We start from the raw sequence: 24,968 nt of genomic DNA, 5'->3' as shown, positions 1-24,968 counted from the left end.
ACCAACCTAATATCTTTCTTTGCCTAGCTATTTATTGTTGATTAAAGGCTCAGGTTTTTGTCTGGTAGAGTTTCAAATTATTTCTCTCGTACAAAAAAAGAACCCAGAAGCTTACAGTTTTTAATACTCTTCGAAGATTAACTAGTTTTATATCTAAGTTTCCTACGTCCTCAAATATCTACTTCCTCAAAATGCTCTCTGAATCAGCTTTACCGTTTTACTGTTTCCTCTTTGACAAGTTGAATAAATTTTTGACATGTGTTTATTCTCTATTTGAATGAGTCATGTTTTAACTTTTGACATTGCTTCTTATGCTTGTGTTGTTCCCCAGTAATTAGCAGTAAAACCAGTTAACTAAGAGCCTTGTGTTGTCATGGAGGGTAGCAAAGAAAGAAGGAACTTAGGAACAGCATTTCACTGTGTTGTCTAACTCAGAGTAGAGAAGCCCCTGTGTGGGGGACAGAGTTTTTGTGCCTTTGGCAAGGAATAAAAAAAGCTCATATAATTTCCCCCCAAATTCCTTTCCCCTCAGCCCAAATAAAGCATAATTCTTTATATTTCCAAAAATGGACTATGTGAGGAATCATTCTATTCCAATTTCTCTATATCCTTAGTAATATTTGTTACTTTAATTTTTTTAATTATTTTATAGTGACCATAATAATGGGTGTGAGGTGGTATCTTTTGTGATTTTGATTTGCGTTTCCCTAATGATTAGTGATGTTGAGCATCTTTTCTTGTGCTTATTGGCCATTTGCATCTCTCCTTTGGAGAAATGTCTATTCAAGTTCTTTACCCCTTTTTTTAAATCCTTTTGTTGTTGTTATTGTTGTTAAGTTGTAGGAGTTCTTTATATATTCTGGATATTAAACTCTGATGAAATATATCATTTGCATATCTTTTCTCCTAGTCCCTGGGTTGGTTGCCTTTTCACTCTGTTGATTGTGTTCTTTGAAGTTTTAAATTTTGATGTAGTCCAATTTATCTATTTTTTCTTTTGTTGCCTGTACTTTTAGTCAGATCCAAGAAATCACTACCAAATCCAATGTCATGAAGTTTTTCCCCTATTTTTTTTCCTAAGAATTTTAAAATTTTAGCTCTCATGTATAGGTTTTTTATCCATTTTGAGGAAATTTTAACTTTTAATGTAATCAAACTGATCAAAATTTTCCTTAGCAATTAATGCATTTCATATATTATTGAAGCCATTATTTCTTATCCCAATTCTTTGTTTTCTTTTGAAAGTTTTAAAGATTTGCTTTCAACCCCTGAAACTTACTCCTTTATATGGTGTGAGTTAGGGATTTAATTAAATTTTTCCAGAGGGATAACCTGTGCCCTCACACCATTTAAAAATATCTTCTTCCCACTAATCTGAAATATCACCCCAACTTCTTCTCAAGTTTTCATATATACATGAGTCTCTTCTCCCTGTTAATATCTGCCTACATGAGCCTTCCAAAACTCATTTCCCTGTCATATCTTTCTGGTCTGTTCACTAAGATCACAGTTCTAGCTCTTAAAAATCCGTTTTCATCCAGTTTAGTCAGTCAACCAGTCTTTTTGAATTTGTCTTTCACTTTTCCACTGGTTCGGTTCTGGTTGCATGACAGAAGCATATTTTAAAAAACAACCTCATTTCCCCTTCATTTCCTGAGCAAACCTGTTTCCCAGAAACAAAGTCTCCTTGGCATATCTTCATTAACTGCCTTCTTTTGTGTTTTCATTAGCTTTCTCTACCTCAACCCACAAACAAACATATCTCCTATATAATAAAAGCCCTGCCCTTTCCAATTGGTTTCATTAATAAAATACACCCCCATTCTACGGGCAAGATCAGAGTCTGGATTCCCCAAATCCAAAGTCATGATCAAGACTTATACGATTAATGAATCAGAGCCCACCTGGGATCTCAGTAGTCAGGTGAGCCTGACCAGCATGTGACAAGCCAAAAGGAGTAGAGAGATCAGCCCCCCCCACAAGTCTTGCTCATGGTCCTGAGTGAAGCTCAGAACCACCTGCCGAAGAACAGATTTGGGGCTGCTAACTTGGTGGCATCGCCCACAACCTGTGTTCGCACTATAAAAAAGTTATAATCTCACAAACAAGAGCCTTGTCAAATATGTGTGATTTAGTTGCCTTTCCTGTGTAAAGTCCAGCCTAAAGCTTTGCTGAAAGACGTGTTGTGAGAAGCAAAAACCTTCTGTCCACCAGAGCTGAAATGTTGGTAAGCTAAAGCTCTACCGTCTTTAAGGGAAGCGTCCCCGGGACAGAAAGATTTTTTCCCCAATCACCTCAAAACTGCTCACACGGGTTAGGTCAAGGCCTGCCCCAGAGGCCCTTGTACTGAGGCCTCTGCCAGTTAAACTCCTGCTGCATAACTGGAGGTGTCCCAGACTGCCCAGGTCAAGAATCCACTTGACTCCCAATTACCTTTAAGCCCAGAGCCCTGACTGCCTCAGAAACTTGATCTCCATGTGTTATTTTAGCCCCAAATGTCAGCCCTCATGCCCGCCTCTCAAAGTTTTCCGAAGACAAAATGAACATGTTGGGGTTTTATGGGGTGATAATTAATTACACCCTTCTTGGCTTTTCAAAGTTCTAAATCCACTGAGAAGTAGACGTATGAATCAGGCAGCCAGAGGCCAAAAGTATCAACTATTGATGAGGCCGATAGGAGAACGTGGCTTCATCGTGCACTCAGTCCTCTGTGGATCACGTTGATTCACCCCCGTCACAGGCTGGGTCACTGCAAGCCTCCTCTGGAGGGACAGGCTCCTCATCGTGAAGGAGGAAACAGGTGTAGCCAAAGGTCAGGCCACAGCAAGAAAGAAAGAAGAGAAAGGGACTGGGCAACATGCTCAGCATCGTTTCCCAAACCCTCCAAATTACTCCTCATCTCATGAAAGAGGTCAGAAGTTTTCCTTCAGTAGTTTTTCTACTGAGGAGTGGAAGTTCCCGCTCTTCTATGTAAATAAGCGGAAGATAAGTTCCCTGCTAACAGCTGCCTTTGGTTTGGGGTCTTCTTCTTGACTCAATAATTGTAGCCATGGTACCTAGATCACAAGATGTGTTTGTCAGGATTCACTGCATCGCAAGCCAAACTCAAAGCAACTCAAGCAAAACAGGGAATTAATATGAATTCGGGGACTGATCCTTCTTCAGGTAAAGCTGGATTCAGGGCTTTGATCAATGTCACGAAGCCTGTTTCTTACCATCTCTAGGCTCTGCTTCTCTCTGCTTTGCCTTCATTCTCAGCCTGGTGCTTCCCAAGAGGTGGCATAGGTGGCTGCCGTAAGCTGCTCCAAGCTTGCATTCTACCAGCTTAAAAACCCGAATGAGAATTTCTCCTTAATATTATCAGAAAAATCCCATAATGGAGTTTCACATGCCTAGCTTGGGTCATGTGCCTTCTCTCTGGACTAATTACTGTCACCAAGAGAATGCAATGCTCTGATTGATCAGACCTGGGTTATGTGTTCACCTCTGGTCCAGTTCCACTCAATCTGCATGAGCCAACGGGGTGTTGGCTTATTTATTCCTCCAAAAAAAAATCAAAATACTATTATCAGAGAATGGGGGAGATGGATTCTAGGTGGGAAAACATGACCATCACACATGATGCACAGCAAGATGAGTTTAATGGAAAGAATAGCTATCCAACACAGGACATAGTCATACCAGACCCCAAAATAAATAATATTACAAAGGAAAAAAAAGAATAGCTTATGGCCAGTTCCTTCAAAGGGGCTTTGCAGGACAGGCACCTAGTTTCTGAATACCTCTCCAATTCAGCCCAGCTCCACCCATTAACCACCTATGGAATGAATATTTTACTTGCCCCCTTTCCTGAGCTGTGAAAATAAGTTACTTGTTCTATGTGATCTAAGTTTCTTTTATTCGATAGCATTCACTTATTGGGTATTTATTTAGCACCTAATATTTACCAGGCATTGTTCTAGACACTTGAGATAAAGTAGTGAATCAAATAGACAAAAATCCCCCACTCTTGTGGAACTCACATTTTAGTTAGGGAGGAACCAAACAATAAACAAAATAAATAAGTCCTTTGTGCTATGAAGAAAAACGCAGATGAGACTCTTGGGTGGTCGTGTGTTTAAATAGGTGGTCAGAGCAGATGATACAGGTAAAGCACATGGTAAGTGTTCAATCTATGGTATCTATTGTTCTCACTCTCATTACTATTCTTATTATTGCTATTATTTTATTTGTTATTTTATTATTATTACTGGCATATTAAAAGCACTTGGTGGCCTCCCCCTTGGTGTCTCCAGCATTAAGTATCCTCTGCAATAGGTCCTAAACTATTTTTTTAATTAACATTTTTGCTGCGACATTTGTCTATAGTTGAATGATATTTCCATGGCTCTGATTGCAGCATTCGACTTTACCCCATGAGCCTAGTGTTCTATTAATAGAAAGGAAGTTTAGGAAAGCAAATGTGCATTTTTCTATATTTTTGTGTTTTTCTTTTCTTTTTTAAAGTTTATTGGGGTGACAATTGTTAGTAAAGTTACATAAATTTCAGGTGTACAATTCTGTATTACATCATCTATATATCACATTGTGTGCTCACCACCCAGAGTCAGTTCTCCTTCCATCACCATACATTTGACCCCATTTACCCTCTTCTAGAACCCCCTTCCTGTGTTTTCCAAGACAGAATAACAGTAGGAAATTTTTATACTTTAAACTAATCATTTATTTTAATAAAATGTATCACCTTAACTGTATTTATTTAAAAATATAAATACTGTAATTATTTTCTCTGGATTTTTGACATGTTGGGGAACAAAATTGAAATCAATGCAGTGAAAAGGTTAACACATAATTCACATACCACAACATTCTCCTTTCTAAAGTTTACAGTTCAGTGCTTTTTAGTACAGTTATAAGGTTGTGTAACATCATCACTAATTCCAGAACATTTTCAGCATCCCAAAAAGAAACCTCACACCCATTAGAAACCACTTCCCATTCCCTCTTTCCCCGCAGCCTCTGGAAATCTTACTAATCTGCTGTCTCTATGAGTTTGCCTATTCTGGACATTTTATATAAATAGCATCATACACTATGTAGTCTTCTGGGACTGGTTTCTTTAATGCAGCATCATGTTTTCAAGGTTCATCCATCTTGAGGCATGTATCTATCAGTACCTCATTCCTTTTTATGACCTAATAATTCCTAAACTATTTTCCTAGCCCCTTTTCTCATGGTTCCCCATTCAAACTGTAAGGTTGAGAGGCACCACTTGTTCTTTTCCGATCACACTCTGCATTCGTTGAGTTTCCATTTCTTCCTCTTGGAGTGGCTATACCCCCTCCTTAGACCTCTGTCTGTTCATTCAGGCTTCTCACAAATGCCACATCTTCATGAGGTGCCTTGTGTTCTCTGGCCCCAGTGGGTCCCATTCTCCTCCCCACACTCCTCCTTTATTTCAACCTATGGTGCTTATTTTCTCTATACAATTACTTAATTTTAACCCTCCTACTACACTGCGATGGCCACCAACTGTTTTTTTGGCGTTTTTTTTTTTTTATCGTTAGCCAAAAGCCTCGGACATAACAAATGCTCACCAAATATTTATTCACTTGCATGACATTGGCTCTAAACTGGGAGTGCTTTTGTCTCTTAGGATAACTACGTTTGGCAATATCTGGAGACATTATTGGTTGTCCCATCTAAGAGGCGAGGCGTGCTGCTGGAATCTAGTGGGTAAAGCCAGGGATGCTGCTAAGCCCTTTCCAATACACAGGATAGCCCCCACAACAAGGAATTATCTGGCCCCAACAAGGAATTAATAGTGCCAAAGTTGAGAAAACTTGCCATAAACGCATTAATGCTCCGTTTGAATAAGTTAGCAAAAAGAAATCAGTTGAGACCAGTGAATCAGTCTGGCAGAAAACCTCACTAGGGAATTCTTGCCTTTCTTTTCTTTTCTTTTTTTGGAGCTGGGGGTGACTGCAGTGCAAAGCTCTTTCCTAATGCCACAGAGGTGCCCTTGGAGCACAGATGGTATTTTCACCACTTGTTCGCCTCTGAGAGTGACAACTGACCTCTCAGGAATCCTTGAAGTGCTAAGAATGTAACTCTGTTAAGGAAGAAAACTAGTAGGGCTTTTTAAGTCTAGTAAAATGTCAAGAGTGAATTGTGCTCCTGGAGGAGGGCAGGAAAAGGTTTTTGTTTTGTTTTGTTTTTTCAAACTGCCATCTCCTGCCTTCTCCGCGATGGTGAAACTTTTCAGAGCTGGCTCTGGAATAAATGATTCAAGGGAACCTGAGGCCCTATCTCCTCTCCTTTCCAAAAAGTGCAAAGGAGCTTTGAGAAAGGATTCTGTTCACATTGTGCTTCAGTGAGCAACTCATTTGCAGGAAACTCAAGGCACCCATATCATTTAACTGTGAAAACAGCAGACCCATCAGAGCAGATGTTACCCACTTCTGAGTTACATCTTATGTTCCTGTTCATTTCATCCGACCAGTTCTCGTGAGTGACACAGACATTTGTAATACATACCCTGAAAATGAAAGGCAGGGGCAGTATGAAGGAGTTTGACAAGACAAGGAATAGGGGCTGACATGCTATTTTAAAAAGTTTGTCCTTGGGATAGAATTACCTGAAAGCCTGGCTGGGATTTGGTAGTGGTGTGTGTGCTTGAAAGAACAACCTTTAGCACAGCTGGCTTAGATATAAATGCCAAGTAGAGGATCTGTGAGGCTCCACCCCTTCTTCTGGGCGCTCTCCAATTCTTGTGGGCCATAAAAAATAGCAAGGTGTGATGGCATGCTTGGGATCGCTATATCTTTTATCCAGTAAATGAACTTTTTTTGGTCTACATATTTGACAAAATGCCACTCACTATGTGAAGTGATGTATTCAGTCCAACTTTGATGAAAACCCATAAGGACAGAAACATATAGAGTACTTAGCACACTGTGAACCACAAAAGTGTTTAATGATACAGTAATTAGGATAATGGAATAATGTGCTTTGAGTGGATGGATGGCAGGACTTTAGATGTATTAAGAAAGATATAAAAAAGAATCATTTATTTAAAGCATGAGATGGGAATTCCCAGAGAAACTATAGTTCTGTAAAAAGTGAACTGGAAAAGGACCAATGCTTTTGGGTGATATATATTTATGTTTCAATAAAACTAAAAATTATTCCAAATTTTATCACTTGCCTCAAATCTCAGTTTTCTCTTATTTGTGAACCCCACTGAATCATTCCTTTATTCAGCAAACATTTTTATATTATTTATAGTTCCAATTCAATTTTTCCTTCTTTTCTTCAACAGATATTTACAAACTCCCCTACTGTGTGCCAGGCATTGCATTAGATTCTAATAATACAATGGCAAATGATCCTTGCTCTTGGGGAACTTAGGAGCTAGTGAAATATTCATGCATTCTTTCATTCATTCACTACTTATTTACTGTGTGCCCATATGTTCTGGAGCAAACAAAGAGCACAGGACCTGCAGATAACGGAATTACATTCTAGTGAGTAGAAGGAAGAGCAAGAGCAAAGGCCCAGAGTTATCTGTGAGCATGGCTAGAGCCCAGTTAGTGAAGGGGACGTGATACCAAATGGGGTCAAGACATATGCAAATGCAAGGTTATATACAGCACCACCAGGCATGGCATGTAATCTGAATGTACATTAATACACATCTACAAACATATCATACACATTTGGTGAGCTAATTTTCCCATTAGATTACAAACTCCCCATTAAATTTAGTTATTATTCAACCTAAATAATTTCAGAAGAAGGAGGCTTATAATAATCAAAATCTGGATGTCTTTGTAATATCTTTGTTAGGGGTGGGCTGAGAGCTTTAAAAAAATGTGGGGGAGCTCTCTTTCTTGCCAAGGGCTGTCCTTTTGACCAGAAGAGGTAGCAGCTGTGGAAGGAGAGAGGAAGATGTGTAATCTTTGTGAATCTTTGGTACTGCATGACTCTCTGGGCACCCAAGCCAGCAAGCAGCTGGGAGACCTGCTTAGTCAGGTGGATTCTCAAGAAAATTAAGATTTGGAGCAAAGAAATTTGGGGCCTGGAATTTTTTTTATTCTCAGTTTGGCAGAATCATCTACGAAGTCTGAAACACTTCTGTATGACATATCTGCAGTGATCTGTGCCGGTATCTCCATCACTACCCCTTCTTTGCCTCCCAGTCTAATAGGGACATACAAGTTTTTCGAATTTTCCTAAATATTGTGCAAAAAAGTTTTTCTTCCCTGATTGCTGCCCCTAAACCCTTCCAATACATAAATTCTGGAGGTGTCACTAGATTTGTGTACTTCAGTTTCTTAATATATACATTACAGAATAATATTACATGACCTGACCCTAGTTGCTTTCAGGTTTTACTTAAAGGATGGTAGCATTATTTAAAACAACAGCCTTTAAAACGTATGGCTAAAACGGGAGAAAACTTTCAAACAGCTAACCTTAATTCTCAGTAACTTAAGTCCCGCGTCTGGGGAATCCTCTGTGGTCCAGGATGCTAGGTAGTGAAGTAAGAGGAAACTACAACTCCCAGGAGACATCGCGCTCACACTCTCCGCAAGCTCGACCTCGGAGACTGACTGCAAGGGACACCGAGCCCGAGGGGCGGGGCTTTGGGATAAGGCTCGAACAGTAGGCGTGACCGGAGGCGTGGCCACGAAGGGGGCGGTGCTGCCGGCGCGGCCCGGAACACGCTAGTGGAGCGGAAGATGGCGGCGGCAGCGGTAGCTGCAGCCGGGACCCTAACCGGGCTGAAGCGGAGGAGCCGTCGTCTTTGACCTCGCTCTGGCTCCGGTGCGCGCGGCGGAGCGTGTGCGAGGCCCCGCGCGTCGGGCAGGGGCGGCGGCGGCGAGTGCACGCCGCCCTGAGGAGCGCCCCGGCGGCGGCGCTGCTGCGGCTGAGGAGAGAGCCGGCTCCGGGCCTCCGCGTCCTCCTGCTCTCCGGGCCCCCCGCCTCCTCGGGGGGGCGGCGGCGGCGATGTTCTCGGTCCTCTCGTACGGGCGGCTGGTGGCCCGCGCCGTGCTCGGCGGCCTTTCGCAGACCGACCCCAGGGCCGGCGGCGGCGGCGGCGGCGGCGGAGGCGACTACGGGCTGGTGACGGCCGGCTGCGGCTTCGGCAAGGACTTCCGTAAGGGCCTCCTCAAGAAGGGTGCGTGCTACGGGGACGACGCGTGTTTCGTGGCCCGGCACCGCTCCGCGGATGTACTCGGTGAGTCCCCGGCCTGGTCCCCCCACCCCAGCCCTGCATCCGCTTCCCGGGGACTCCCCAGCTCCGGGCTTTCCCCCTTGCTCCGGGCAGGGAGTGGAGTCCGAGAGCCCGTAGTAGCTCGCAAGTAGGGAGCGCTTACTATGTCCCAGGCGTCGTGCCAAGCGCTCCGAGTTGTGTTTTCCGCTTGACTAACCCCCGTTTTAGAGAAGAGGAAACTGAGGCGCAGAGAGGTTGAACCACGTGCTCAAGGTCACACCACCTGAGAATGTGACCAGTTTGTTTGAGTTCAGAGCCGCACTCTTAGTCACTGGGTTGTACCAGCCCCGCACGACCTCGTCCTTTCCCCCAGGCGACACCTGCAGGCTCCTAACCCCCCTCTTGCTCCCTCCCTCCCCCTTCCTCTGCGTGTCCCGGGAATCCCTGCTTTTTCGCGTGCTCCGGTCGCCACAACCCGGCCACGGACTGCGGGATCCCGAACAGACAGACCAGACGCATTCTTTCGCCGCCTCGATTGTGACCATCCTTTTCCCGAGTCTCAGTCTCGCAGTGGGGGCTGATGACCTGGTGAAAAAACACTCGCAGTGCTTTATCCCAAACTGCTCTTGCCTACTTGAGGTTACCTGGGATGGAAGAGTCTCCTTGACCCAAAAAAGAATGGTCAAACCGTCTTCTAGACTGCAGCCTAGAAAGCCTTGAGAATTGGTTAAAGCCATTCAGGCCACAGGTGCTTCTGAAGGCCTGTTCCGGTTAACACCTTTCGGGGTGGGAGACGACGATGAGAGCTTGCAGAAGGGGGTCAATATAATTCAGAAACTTTACCAGAATGTACGTCTTTGGAGACAATGTATAGGCCATAGAATCGTATGCCATTAAATCTCTCTTAATAGATAAAGCGGTTTGAAATTGAAGGACATGCTGTCATTGAACTTGAGTTCAAATGTCACTTTGGTTTCACTTCTCAGATGAGATTGAGTTTTTGATTACTTTAAATTTCATGTGCTGAAGCAAAGTTTGGCATCGGAACAAATGGTCCTGTAACTTTTTATGACAATAATTGGTTTTTAATTTGACCTCAGAATAACTGCATATTATTTTTGCTTCTACTACATGTAGTGTTTATGAACATGGAACTAAAAAGATTGTTCTCGGTTTAATTTATGAATGATCCCATTACCTGGGTTGAAAAAGTCATTTAATGTTTAGGCAACACTCTTGATGTTAACTTTAAAAGAGAGAGAAAGCGACACAGACTCCTTAGAAGGTTGAGGAGCTTGCAGATTGAAATCCTACAAATCCACTCTGAAGTCAGTTTGACCCTGACTCAGTATCTTTTTTAAAGGGCTGTCGGCTGTTTTTTCCCATTACATTTAGAAGTACTTCACTCAATGAGCTTGTGACCTGTGCTGCTTTTTCAAATACCAGTCATAGTGCAACAGGATAGAAGATAATGAGCCACTAAGGTTCCCCCCTTATAAATCTCCTGTGTGCTGGCTTTTATGAAAGATTTGTGAAATTTTAGTCAAACCCATTCTGAAAACGGCATAAATATACCATCCTGGGAGAAACCTGGCCTAGTTTGGTGCTCAGCTTTGTCACTTGTTCTGTGATCTGTGGTTTTAGGCAGGAGCCTCTTAGCTCCTTTTCCTTATCTAGACTAGAGAATGAAGGGATTGGACTATCCGACCCTCAAGGACTTCTGACTATCAGCTCATATTTTCTGTTTTGTTTTGAAATGACAACACCTTTGTTATTTTGTACCTGAAATAACAGGCCTTGCTTCCTGTCTGATTCATATGGGCACCTCCAGTAGATTTCTTCTGTTTTATATCTGACTCTAAACCAGTGGTTCTTAACTTTTCCTGGTTCACAGTCAGAATTTTTGACTGCCCAAGGGCTCGTTCAGGGACTTCACTGACCTCATGAAGTCCATCCATGTACTATCTAGAGGTCCATGCATGGGTACCAGATGAATACCAGATTAAGAACCACCGCTCTGTGCCCCTGCTGAAAGGAATGCTGCCAGGCATAACCAGACAGATGGTTGCTTCTGTGACCTAGGGATAGTCATATTTGGCAGAGAGAGAGAGAGAGAAGACAGGTTCTCTAGGACTGTCCTGTTTTGTAGGAGCTCTTCCGGAAATGAACTCTGGGAGCCACCTGAAACAACTTCTGAGTTGGCCTCATTTGATCTTTGGCTTCCACAAACCAGTACCTGTGATGGTGACTTCTGCTTGATTGACACCATCCCATCACAAGTCTGGTTATCTCTTGCTGTGAAAGAGGTGGAGTCTCAGGGAATCTTTAATACTGCTTTTTACTCTGGAAGTTGGAGTTGTAAACTGATGTATTACAAGTTATGTTGACTAATAATGTTATGTTGAACCTCAGTGCTTTGAACCGTCTAGTTCTATAGATAATTTGTTTTCTTTGGATTGACACCTGATTGCTACTAGTATCCGTGGAACTCACTGTAGTCATCTAGGATTACTTGACTGTGGAATGAAAGCTGTTTATTTCTTTTTTCTATTAGAGAGAGAAAGCTGTTTTATTTCTCTAATTAAGAATTGATCTGTCCTATTAGTCATGCAGTGACTAAAAGTACTTGATGCTTTACAGCACTTCCATAGCGTCCCATTGGATTTCTTGTAGGAAAAACCAACTATGATGGGTGTGGTAAGACATAGAGAAACCACTCCTATCCCCTGGAAAACTGGCCAAGGTGCTTTCTCTTTATTAGGTCCAACCCGAGTAAACCAGTAACAGCAGAAGCTTTGTGCACTTATCTTTTTCCTTCTTCCCTGTGGCTAGTAGTTCTCCTTATTACTGTATATGGTATGGATGCCTAAGTACACAAAAATATGAGAGCTGCTTAGTGTGTAATTGCTCGGCCTCCCACAGCCCTAAGCTGCTTAACAATAGACTCAAAGCCTGTTGAGAGTTGTAAGACTTAGTAACCTTGGAGTCCATGCTTTCATTTTGCTGCTGAGAAAACGGTGGCCTACAGAGGGGCAAATGACTTTACTCAGGTTATTCCGCTGGTCATTAATGGCAGAACCAGGACTCGCACCAAGACTCCTGTTCCAGTCATCCTTCCGTTACAACACAGGTTTTCTTGACAAGATAGGTGAATTCAAAACCAGTCTGTCTTCTGGTACTGTTTGACCTTCTAATGCTTTTCCTGCTTAAGGGTGTATGTGTGTGTGTGTATGTTTACAACTTCTTATTCATCCTGTGACTCATAATTAAAATGCAACAAAAGCTCCTGCATACTAAACCACAGTTTAGTGAAACCACTTCTTTAAAGAATGGCAGCATGGTCTATGCCATGTAAATTCTGACCTCTGGATGGTGAGTTATAAAGTAATTCTTATAAAACTGTGGGTGTTTATTTAAGCTTGATTTAACTTGAAACCTTAAACAATTTCACATTCGGCCTTTGGATCTGATTTTGATTGTGGCCAAGTGTTTTTATGAGTAATGCCAGTCTTAAAAGTAGTAATTTTTGGTATAAAGATTATGCGAACAATGTAAAGATCAGAATTTTATTTAGGAAGTAAACAGATGAGGTAGAATTTGATGTTTTTCTAATAGTCATGATAATTTTTATGTGTTTGGTAGAACCTCTATATCTGATGGTGAGTTGTCCTTTTAACAAAGTAGTCACCTTGGGAGAGTGTGTATGGGCGCTAATTTCAGCTCTTCAAGAAGTCCTCTTTGGAATTTCCCTCGGCTAGATTTCAAGCTGTGTCAGGAAACCAGCCTTACTATTATATAGTCATAGTTTTTTGAAAGTCAAAGTTCAGCCTGATCTACCTGTTGACAGCAGACTAACCCTGATTGAATTTTTAAAAATTGAGATATATAATTCACTTGCCATACATTCACCTTTCAAAGTAAAAAATTCAATGGCATTTAATGCATTCACAGGGTTGTGCAATCACCACCACTAGCTAGTTCCAGAACATATTCATTGCCCCAAACAAAGCCCCCTACCCATAAGCAGTCACTCCCCCTGTCTCCCTTTCCTTAACCCCTGGCAACAGAAAGTAGATTCTGACTGGATAGATTTGCCTCTTTTGGACATTTCATATAAATGGTATCATGTAATATGTAATCTTTTGTGTCTGGCTTTTTTCACCTAGCATATTTTCAAGATTCACCTACATTATAGTATGTATCAGTATTTCGTTCCTTTTCATGGTTGAATAATATTCCATTGTATGGATAGACCACATTTTGTTTGTCCGTTCATCTATTAATGGACACTGGGTTGTTTCCACTTTTTGGCTGTTGTGGATAGTGTTGCTGTGACATATTCATGTACAGGCTTTTGTATGAACATACATTTTCCATTCTTTGGGGTATATACCTACAAATGGAATTGTTGGATTATATTTTAACTGGAAGTTTATGAGGAATATAGTTGTTTTTTTAACATATTTCATATAGTTCTAATAGAATTATTTTATCCAAGAGAAAATATTTTTAAAGGGGAAGTAGTCATATATAAGTTCTGAGATCAACAGTGCCTTAAATATGCCTAATTTCATAATAATCTATGTGCTTTCAAGAGAAAATGAATGTTAAGGAAGTGTGAGACCTAAGAGTTTAGTTAAAAGAGCCTTCTAGAATTCATATATACAGCAAGGTTTAAGAAGCCAAGGTTTAACCAAAAAACAACACACACACAAAAAAAGGTCACTGATTAGTTGCTGTCTGTCTTTTCTGAGTGTTCTTTCAGTCTGTAATAAATAAGATTAAGGGGTTGATGGATAGAGGAATTTTGCTTGTGTTTTAAACTCCCTGATGTTTTTCACATTTTGCTATATAGATATATTGTACTTTTCATAGGTTTTTATAAAGTACATGATTTTTACAATCATTTCCTCATTTGTTAAACTGTCAGAACTACTTTTCCTTTGTCCACAGTCTTTAACCTAGAGATTCCGGAGTTTAAATTTTCCTAAATTCTAGCTTCTCTCTCAATTTTGTTAATATCCTTCAGGAATTCTAGGTGAATCTTTTTTGTAGAGCAAGTAATTGAATTTTAAAAACATGACTTTTTATACTTGCTGTGCCACTTTAGAAAATACATTTTTCTAAAACGGTGATAAATTATAGCAGAGGGTAGGAAGCAGATGTCAGCTGGTTGTGGTGGAGGTTTTTGGTGGGGGTGAAGGGGCCTGGATGGGAGGAGACTGTTCCCTGAACTTTAGCACTGGCTTCTTGAAACTGGGCACAATATAACCTGAATGTTTGCAACAGTATCCAAGTGGAGTTTGTACCCCTGTGTGACTCAAAGCACTGTGCCAGGTCAGAGTATCTGACCTACAACCATGTCCTTTGAATAGACGCTCATGTCAAATTCAAGCTAAATGTCAAATTCATCTTATGAAGGTGCCCCGTGCTTTTCAGGGAGGCCTCAACTCTAGGGCCTTGGTTTCAGAATTTTCAGGAAAATGATTTGGAAAAGTAAGTTAAGAATATTTTCTTTCCACAGAAATTGGACGTTTTAAACCAGAAGTTGTAGCCAGTTAAAAAACGGTGCGCCTTTAAAAGTTAGTGTCAGCTTTTTGTCTCAATTTAAGAAGTGGTGCCCTGGATCCTTTTTTATGTCTTTAATAATAAAATTTAGTGATCTATCTTGTTTGGGAGTTGTTAAATATTTTTAAAATCTGATCGTTTTCTATTTCTCTGAGATCTAAAACCGTTTATTTCCTATTATTAAACAATTCACAGAATTGTGTCATAAATCAAGATTTCTTGCAAAAGCTGACCTACTGCAGAGGGCTTTGGGCACATAATACACACTTTTTCATTTAAACTTGAATTGGCAAGTGGCACAGCTCTTCCAATTTAGTTTAAATTTTTTAAAAAGAAAAGATGCTAAATGCTTTGGAATAAGATCCCAAACAGGATTTTGTGTCGATTGGGATGGGGCTTGGGGGACAAATGCTTTTCCTTAAAAGAGTGAAAGTACTTCACTCTTGTTTCTCCTAAGCATTTATTCAGTATCTGACGCAAAATATGGTTCACCTTACCAGTGCATTATATAGTACTTTAGATTATATGACACGTTTTTATGTTTTACCTTATTTAATCTTTTAACTATGAGATTACTGCTCTTATTTCCATTTACTCTGCATTATTTTCTCATCTATAAAAGTTGACTTGTCAGTAAGGTCAGTACAGCTATTACCATAGCTGGGACTTGAACATAAGTGTCCTGCTTGCATGTCTCCTGTTTTTAAATAAATGGTTTTATGCATATAAAAGTAACACATATTCAAAAAAGCACTGTATAAAATACCTATAACTCATAACTCAGCTCTACTCAGTGTAGTTTCCTCCATCCTTTGTATATGTACAATTGTTCTATACACATTATTAAATAAAATTGGGTTAATATGTATTCTGGTCTATAATGTTATTTTTATGTAATGTAAATTGAGTATATTTCCATACTGATAAGTATAACTGCATCATATTCCACTGCATGTATGTATAGTCCATAACTTATCTCATTAGTCCTCTATTTTTAGTTATTTAGATTATTTCCAATTTTTGTTACAAGTAACAATAGGGTGAATGTCTTTGCATCTGAATGTTTCCTTAGGATAAATTCCTTGAAGAGGAGTTCCTAAATCAAAGGCTATGAACCTTTGCAAGGCCCCTGATAGGAATATTAGCATAGGTCCCTCCAGAAAGATACTAATTTATACTTTTGCAGTTGCTATGAAGTTCCTCTCATTGATAAGCTCATTGTTGATTTTGAGTCTGTCACATTTAATAATTTATAAATTTACCAGGTTCTTAAATAGTCATTTTGAGATGAATAAATTTGTAGCTGGTGAATAGTTCTAGACTTGATTGAATTGTTGGTATGAACCCCAAGGACTACAAAATGACTGCAAAAACTTTGCCAGAGACTACAAAAGTGACTTACTACAAAGACTGCTTTCTGTTGGAGGACCCAGTACTATTTTGACTCAGGCCAGTTCCAACACATTTTTGCACTGATTTTTCTTTTACTCATTAATCAACTATTTTGAAAAGAAAGGAGATTTCTTTCTTTTTGTACTGCTATGACTACATTTTGATCTTTCAAGGATGCCATCATCCAGCTTTTTCCTTTTTTTAACTTAATCAGTATTAGTTTGTGCTATCATTTGAGGTAGATGCAAAAGATTAGTTGTGCTGAGTGAAGCAAACAAAAAGTGCTTCTGTTTTCAAATCGTTGTTTGGATAAGAAAATAGATTTGAGCTATTTGCATAAGAGCTAGAAAACTGTTCATGGCCTCTAGGTTGACCATTAATTGTTACAAATGGTCATCAGTGTTTCTCTGAAATGAGAAAGTCTAAACAAAGATGTCTTATGTGTGCGTTGTTTGAAAAAATCCACTTCTCTTGGTTCTTTAGTGGCAACTTTGATCTTACTGTTTTTCTTGTTCATGTACTCTGAATTCACTGAACAATCAATGGTCTTTGGATGACAAGGTTAGTGTGTTTTTTTGGACTACATTCTACACATACATATTAATTTATTTACAGATCATTTGAATTCACTGCAGTCAATTAATACTAATCTTTAACTTTTATCAGAATTTCAAATTGAAAAATGGTTGACCTGATTTTGTTACAGGCTTGAAGTAGAAAAACTTTTACATTTTAGTCAGGTGGTTAAAACAGACTCCCTTTCCTTGCAGTGTCTTAGAATCCCAGAATCTTAGAAAAAGGAACTCTTGAGAGAATCTGTCCTCCTGCCCTTTATTTCACAGAGGAGAAAGCTAAAGCTTAGAGAAGTGATTCTGCCAATGTCCTACAACCAGTTAGTGGCAAAGAAAGCTGGGAGCGGTGTCATCCCCAGACCGACTTTCAGGGCTCTTTCCTTTAAGTCTTCTTTTAATCTGTGAGGGGAGCACGTTGTAGACAGCTCCTATCCGGGGCACAGTACCTTGTGCAACTGTAATGATGAGATAATGAATGAGTCATTCTCTTTTTGAAGTTCTCAGATGACAGTTGATATATCAGAGTGTTGGTATTATAACTTTTCAGTACAGTCAACTGAATTCATTGTTTATTGGTTGTTTCCTGTTAGTTCCTCACAGGTGCTGTGGAGAAAACCAAGAACAAAACAGATTTCCGCTCTGCACTTCCAGCCCTGAAGGCTGGTGGGGGAGGCACATATACACAGGAACAGAATAAAAGAATACATACACATTAGGTGTTGTGGACGCATGGAGTCAGGCCTCGGGAGATGAGTAAACTGAGGCAAGTGAGGAGAAGAATGGTAAGGTTCTCTAGATTGAGGGATCAGCAAACATACAGAAGAAGATTCTCCAAATTACAGCTGTTTATGGCTAGAGAGTAGTTTGGGCTGGTGAGGTGGGGGTGGGAGGTCAGTTGAGAATTGATATTAAAAGATAGGTTGGGACCAAATTGTTCAAGGTTACAGTTGCCATGTTAAATTGGATGTTGTTTTGTTTTTGTGTTTTGGTAGGAAGCTATAGATGCTTTTTCTTTTGTTTTGGATTTGGTTTGATTGTTTTGAAGAGGCAGCACCTTCAGGTGCACAGAATCAAAAGGTATTCTAAAGGGTGCACGGGAAGTCTCCCTCTCACCCTGATCTCCTAGCTGCACATTTCTTCTCCGAAGAGGAACCAGTGTTATCAGTTTCTTATTTATCTTTCTAGAGAATGTTTTCGTGTGTGTGTGTGTGTGTGTGTGTGTGTAAGGAAGTGTATATACATGGAAGGTATTTTACTAGAAGAGCAACACGGACATAGCAATCTTGTAAAAAAAAAAAAATGATTGGTGGTGTAATGGGAGAACAGGAGGCAGAAGACCAGCTAGGAATTATTGAAATAGTCTGAGCTAGAAAGGGCTTTAACTAGGGTAGTGGAAAGTACCGTGTTTCCCCGAAAATAAGACCTAGCCGGACCATCAGCTCTAATGCGTCTTTTGGAGCAAAAATTAATATAAGACCCGGTCTTAAGACCGGGTATAATATAATATAATATAATATAATATAATATAATATAATATAATATAATATTAGACCCGATCTTATCTAACATAATATAATACAAGATCAGGTCTTATTTTACTATAAGATCGGGTCTTATCTAACATTAAGACCTGCTCATATTAATTTTTGCTTCAAAAGACGCATTAGAGCTGATTGTCCTGCTAAGTCTTATTTTCGGGGAAATAGGATATTTGGGCGTCTGACATTGCAGACTTAGAATCAGCAGGACCAAGACGGCGAAAGTTGATTTTGAGGTTTTTGCATCGGAAAGCTTCATTAAAGTTTCTGGCCTTGAAGTGTGGGTGGGTTTGACTACCATTCATCAGTTTAGGAAATGCAAGAGAAGGATCAAGTTTGGGAAGGGAAAATGGAATTGCTTGGTGCAAGAGGCATTTCAGAGGCAGAGTCATCTGGCCGATGGAATTCTTGCATCCAGCTGGCCTTTACTAAGTCCTGAGTGCTCCGGCCGGGGTTCTCATTAGAATTACCTGTGCAGTTTGGCTTTTATACTTAGCTAGAAGGCCCAGGCCCACTCTGGGCATACTGACTCAGCAGGTGGGGTTTGGGGTCACCATGTAATCTCAGTGTGCAGTAAGAATTGAGAACTGTTGTGCCAGGTACCAGGCCAGCGCTCAAGGATGGAAGGTTGTTTAAGTGTGAAAGAGACTCAGCCCTGAAGGAGGGCAATACAGGGAGGGAGAAAGACAGGCAAGTCATGGTAGAGGCATTGCAATTACAGTGACCGAAGGAAATGGCTGGGCCCATTTGCATATCACTAGTTGTTATAAGAAAGATTTCCCCTTTAAATTAAGAAATTTCTGAGTCAGAACCATGGCACATAGTAGTAGGCAGCAGGCACTTACCAGATATTTGTTAAATAAGGTTACTTCAGAGTCACTTCTGAAAAAAGAAAACTAATTCATTCGTCAAAGTGCAGATGAATTGTTTTTTCCTTGTGTGCTTTTTGGAGATAAATATGTTCCTTAGTGCTTGAAAATGTTACTGTTAAATTTTTAATGGAATATTAAATGGTGGTGGATGTGTGACAGGGAAAGATGAATGGACCACTCATCTTTTATACATTATCTGTGAGTGGGAATTGTCTTTTGGTTGTGACCCCAGACCAGTGTTTGTAGAGCTTGCCACCTACAAACACTGATCAGAGACTTTTCCGATTGCTACAGGCTAGACTGGTGTATATGCTGTTATTTGGTCTTTTGCAAAGAGAGGCATAACTCATTTATTACATACTGGCTGCGAGCTGAGCACTGGCCAGGCACTGTTAACACACTATTCCAGTTCTCACACCAACCCTGTGATGTCCATGATGTTATTCCCATGTGTGGGTGAAAATACTAAGGCGTAGAGAGCTCCCCAAGGACACTTAGTCCTGGAGCTAGAATTTGAACCCAGATCTGATGGCATAACCTGTCCCTGCCCTTGCCCAGTGTGAATACACTGTCTTTCAAGTCAGAAGTGATCATTTAAAACTGTTTTATTGAGGTGTTCTTTGCTGAGTCTGAATACTACTTTGTTATTAGCTATTCTTAGGCTAATAGTTGAACAAAGCCCCTTAATTAAAGCAAATGAAGGCCTCATCCAGCCTTGTTGAACTAGTCAGTGGGCCCCACGGACTTTGGTGGCCTCAGGCCAACCCTGTCCTGCTGGGCACTTCCTAAAAGCCTTAACTCCTGTAGTGTGTTGTTTGGGCGGATTGTTAGTGAGAAGTTCTGGCGGAGGTGTAATAGGCATATACCTGGAGGTCAAGTTTCTCTGCTCTTAGGGCTCTAACCCCATCTTCATTACTTGTACTTTATCCATATTAGTCAGAGTTGTAGGGAACTGCCCCATGCCTGTCTCTCCAACCTCCTCCCCCACAACTCATGTTTCTATCCTTCAGCACTCCCATCAGACTTCTCTTTTCCATGAATAATTTTCTGATTCTTTCAGCTAGATGTAATCTGATCTTTCTTGCTTTTGTTTTTATTGGTGCATTATTCTGTTTTATTATAACCATTTATGTTGAACTTCTCCAAACCTCTCTCCCCCACCACAATCACTACCACTTGATTTTTAAGTTCCTGTGGGCAGGCAATCTTTTATTATATGTAAATCCCTTGAGTTGCCTTTCACCACAGTGTCTTGCACATAGAAAATGTTCAATAAAATGTGTTGAATAACTTTAGTATTGAATGTAAGTGTAAAATGTAGTTCTAACTGGATTCATGTAAGTAATTTTTGTCATCCATCCCATACAGGTAACGTAGTTATTACCAAAAAAAATGGGAAACAAAAAGAGGACAAAAATTACTTGTCCTGTCATTCAGAGATCATTACTTAATTAAACAACATGTAGGGAAAACTATAATTAGTGTTCAGAAATTGAGTGACGGTTCTCCACTTGGCAGGCTTAGTCAAAGGAATTATGTTCTCATAAAAAAAAAAAAAAAGAGTGTTTGAGCCAGGGCTACCTGTGACTGTTAACCTCGCCCAGAGGGTGGTATTTTAGTAAAGGCCAGCTCTTATTTTTATAGAGGGGTGAAGAAAGCAGGGGGTAAATAGTATCCCCTTTGAGGTTAGGTCAAGGATATACAGCTTAATTGTCATAAATATTAAGTTAGCCTTTAAGACCAGAATTCTAGATCTAATCTTATAAACAGAAGGAAAAATTTTCTCTTAGCCTAAAGGGCCAATACAAATAGGCACACATCAGATTAAGATAGCTGGGCTTTTCATTGCTGTTACTTTCTTATTTAAATGTTAAATTATTTGGTGTTACGTAACATTGCCTAATATCTAGAAACCAACGGAAGCCTCAGCGTTACTAGAAGCCCTTAATTCTGTAACACGCAATGGGCCCTGCCTCTACTGTTCTTAACATGCGTGTGATCCCCAGATGGTTTGTCTGTTGCTTCCTCCTGTCCAAAAAGCGAAGCTAAGAGCATTTAGCATTTGAGGAAGATACTGTTGCAGCTCAGAAAGGAGTGAAGTGACCTTTGCTGTGACTTCACCTTCAACTCTGTGTGGCAAGAAGGCAGTGATTCATACCCACCTCTGTGTACCCAAGGTCCTCAAGCCACACTTGAGCCAAAACATCATTCCATGTGAAGTATTTGGTGTTTAAACAGAAGAGCTAAGTAAGAGGAAGAACATTTTTATTTTTAAAAGGTTGACTTTGAGTTTCTTTGCCTTCACACTATCGTTTCGTAATCCTCTTTTCAGGTCTTTTTCACTGCTTTTTAAGACAAAGCAACTGCCCAGAATAATCTGGAAATTACCATCTCTAGTTAATGAAGTATTCTGGACAATAGGTATGAGTGTGTATATGTATGCATGTGCATTTTAACTTGATTAATTATTAAATACATATTTACTAAGCTAGAAAGGAATAGCTGTTTTGTTTGGAATTCTAAAACAAAATGGACTGTTTTAGCAGAATTTGAGTTTTGCTTGTAGGTTGTTTTTTCACATACTTTATCACAGGTTTGAATCTCTTCCTTTCCATTCTTTCAACTTCGTTGTCTCAGCTTTTAAGTTAGCTGTTCTGCTTAGAGATCTTGAGTTCTTGACGTTCGTTCGTAGACTTGGTCTCTGGAGAATGAGAAGATGCGGGTTTCATTGTGATAATGCAGAGTGGTTGCTTTGGGGAAACTTCTTGCAAAGAGAATATGTCACTTGTTACAGTAGGAAGAATATCATAATTTATATAATTTCACCTCTAGAGAACTGAAAGGACTGTTAGTCAAAGCAAATTGTACTTTTCTGAATAACTCAACTATTGAATATATTTTTTCAGTAATCCTGCTTTTTGTTCCCTTTGGGATAATTATATGAAGATACATTTCACAGTCCTGAATCACAGGGGAGTGTTCTTAATGCCCAAATAGTTGAGGTTTCAAAAATGTTGATACAAATGTGATCTGTTCCATTTGATAGAAATTGAATTTATACTCTGATCTTATTCTTCTCTAGTTATAACGCTTCATGTTGTGATACCTCTAGACAAATAAGGTTGGCTTTGGGAACACTAGATTGTAATAGTATTTGAAGAAGAGTCTCGGCATCTGAAAAGAAGCCGGCTGTAGCACTGCAATAAATACTGCCTAACCAGCTGCCTCATTAGATGAACACTGCCTGCAGAAAATGTAAAACCAGATATCCTTATCCTTCTGAGTCCAGAGGGTCTCCTGCTACTTTTATTATTTAACTCTTATGATCCAGCCAGTTTCTTACTCAATTTCTCCTCTGGAGTTTCAATTCACTATCAAGTACCCATCCTACTAGATAGGAGATGTTTCACTGATGGAAAAACAATCCCTGTAGAACTGTCTTGCTTCATGAAAGAGTGAGACTCGATGCGAGATCATTAAAGATGCAAGGAATTCAAATACACTGATGGAAAGAGAACTGACTCTGGGTGGTGAACACACACTGTGATATATACATGATGTATTACAGAATTGTACGCCTGAAATCTATGTAACTTTACTAACAATTGTCACCCCAATAAACTTTAATTGAAAAGGAAAAAAAAGATGCAAGGAATAAAAATGGTACCTTTGGGTAGAACTTAATATTTCAAATTCTGCCGGAGCCTATTTTTGGATAAAATAAAATTGCCAATTTTTCTTCACTGGTGCTTATATTAAAGTTGAAATTCTTTGGGCATCACTTTCTTCTGGAAAATGTCTGTTTTATAACTAAGTGCATGTCACTCTGAAGATCGGTGTAGTACGAAGGGTTCAAGAAGAATGGGAACCTCATGCTGATGGCTGACAATGGGGGACAATGCTGGGGAGATTCAGGTTGACGTTGGTGGCTTAGTTCAAAGTCTTTAAGGAGAGCCTTTTGCAACTACGCAGTTAGGTGGCCAGACGCAATTGGAAAGATAGGGTTTTGAACCTTCCACAATTTCAGCTTAGTTACCAAACATTTTTTCCTTGAACTTTTGGCTTAGAACAAAGCTATTAAGTAAAATTCTGAGTTTAATAAAAAAATTGAGTAATTTTTTAAAGTACAGCAAAATATTTTTATGTGGTTGTAACTTAAGGCAAAAACAAAAATGTATTAATTAGAAAAATAAAAATTGGCTGTTACTGTAAGAATTTTCTTGTCAACTATAAAAATAAATTTTAAAACTAAATAAATACATTTTTTTAATGTTCTTTATATAAAAAGGTGTTTAAATGATGGGAAACACTGAAATTCTCTTAACTCTTCACTTTAGAAAAGCAATCTGTGGAAAATTTTAAATATTACATAAAAATCATAAGTGTTTTCTAGTTGATTATTTCCCTCTTCATAAAACTGACATTTCTACGTAAATGGTACAACTAAAGGAATCTTTTGTGCCCTATAGTCTCCTCTCAGCCTTCAGCTATGTAACCATTATCTTAATCTAATAATGGTTTTAATTAGATTTTGGGTCAAAGGAAACACTTAAGCTGGACTGTGCTGACAGAATGTTATTAGTGGAGACATAAGATGATTACAGTGAATTAAAGGAAATAGCTTCTATGTTCAGGGCAAACTCTTTATCTTGGCATTCAAAGCCTTTCCAGTCACTAGCCCACCTTTTCAGCTGCACCTCTTTTCACCTCTACAGAAATTATATCATTCTGACAAACTGGATTACTTGTCCTTTAAAAAAACTTAATCAGTTATCATATCTGTGATTGTAATTTGATGCCGAGAGTAAGATGTAGCTCTCAAATGAGCTATTTGGCCAGAAATTCTCATTCCTAAGATAAGATCTCCTCTTAACTCCTTGAATTTACTACTCTCTATACTCTCCCTGAACATCTCATCCAATTCTGATCTTTATCAAAGATCTGGCTCTGATTGCCTTCCCAGCTGCAGACGCACAATTCCTGGCTTCACACAGAACATTTCCTCAAAAATGCCCTGCTGGCACCTGAAACTTAGCACACTGGAGACAGAATTAAGTCTCTTCTGGAGGCATTTCCACCCCCTTCCCAACGGGGGTGTCATCTAATCAATACTCATTCCTGAACTTCAGAAACCTATTTGCTATACAACCTATTGATAACAGAGCCCAGGTGTCTTTGTATTTCCAGTGATCTTCTATTCTACTTTTCTCGATACCTCTAACCAAAAATCTTGCAGCTGACTCCTGACCTATTACCTCTCCCAACTCATTCTCCCCACTGCTGTCAGGATTATTTTTCTAAAATATAGACTGGAAGTAATATATTACTTCTACCCAGAAACCTTGACTTTTTATTGTCCATAGCAGTGCTGCCCAGTAGAAATATACTGTAAGCTACATATGTAATCTTAAATTTTCTAGGAGCTACATTTAAAAAAAAAATTAAACAGGTGCAGTTAATTTTAATTAATATGTTTTTTAACCTAATAGATCTAAAATATTTCAACATGTCCAGTATAAATTATTACTAAGATATTTTACAATTTTTTTGGTACTATAGTTTTGGAGTCCAGAGTGTATTTTACATTTAACAGCGCATCTCAATCCAAACTAACCACATTTCAAATTCAGTGGTCACGTGTGGCTAGTGGCTCCTATATTGAACAGTGGGGGTCTATAGCATAAAGCTTCAAGTTCTTGGTTTGCAATTCTGGGCCTTCCACAATGTCAGCTCCCACCCTGCATATTGCAACATCTCCCTCCTCACCAAAGCCCCAGCTACACCTACTTGTCTGCCATTCTTTTCC

At 39.7% G+C, this 24,968-nt stretch overlaps 1 protein-coding gene across 1 annotated transcript in view; it reads left to right on the top strand.

Moving 5' to 3' along the window:
- Window positions 1-8,733: 8,733 nt before the first annotated feature.
- PPTC7 (protein phosphatase targeting COQ7) overlaps window positions 8,734-24,968 on the top strand; it is a 35,139-nt gene continuing 18,904 nt past the window's right edge. The window contains exon 1 of the mRNA XM_033097687.1: window positions 8,734-9,244. Coding sequence (XP_032953578.1) covers window positions 9,013-9,244 — 232 coding nt within the window. The 5' untranslated portion in view covers window positions 8,734-9,012. The remainder of the gene's footprint in view (window positions 9,245-24,968) is intronic.

Source organism: Rhinolophus ferrumequinum, chromosome 25 (genome assembly GCF_004115265.2).
Source record: "Rhinolophus ferrumequinum isolate MPI-CBG mRhiFer1 chromosome 25, mRhiFer1_v1.p, whole genome shotgun sequence".
Lineage (NCBI taxonomy): Eukaryota > Metazoa > Chordata > Mammalia > Chiroptera > Rhinolophidae > Rhinolophus > Rhinolophus ferrumequinum.
Note: the sequence above shows the minus strand (reverse complement) of the source record. Positions and strands in the feature narration are given on the sequence as shown.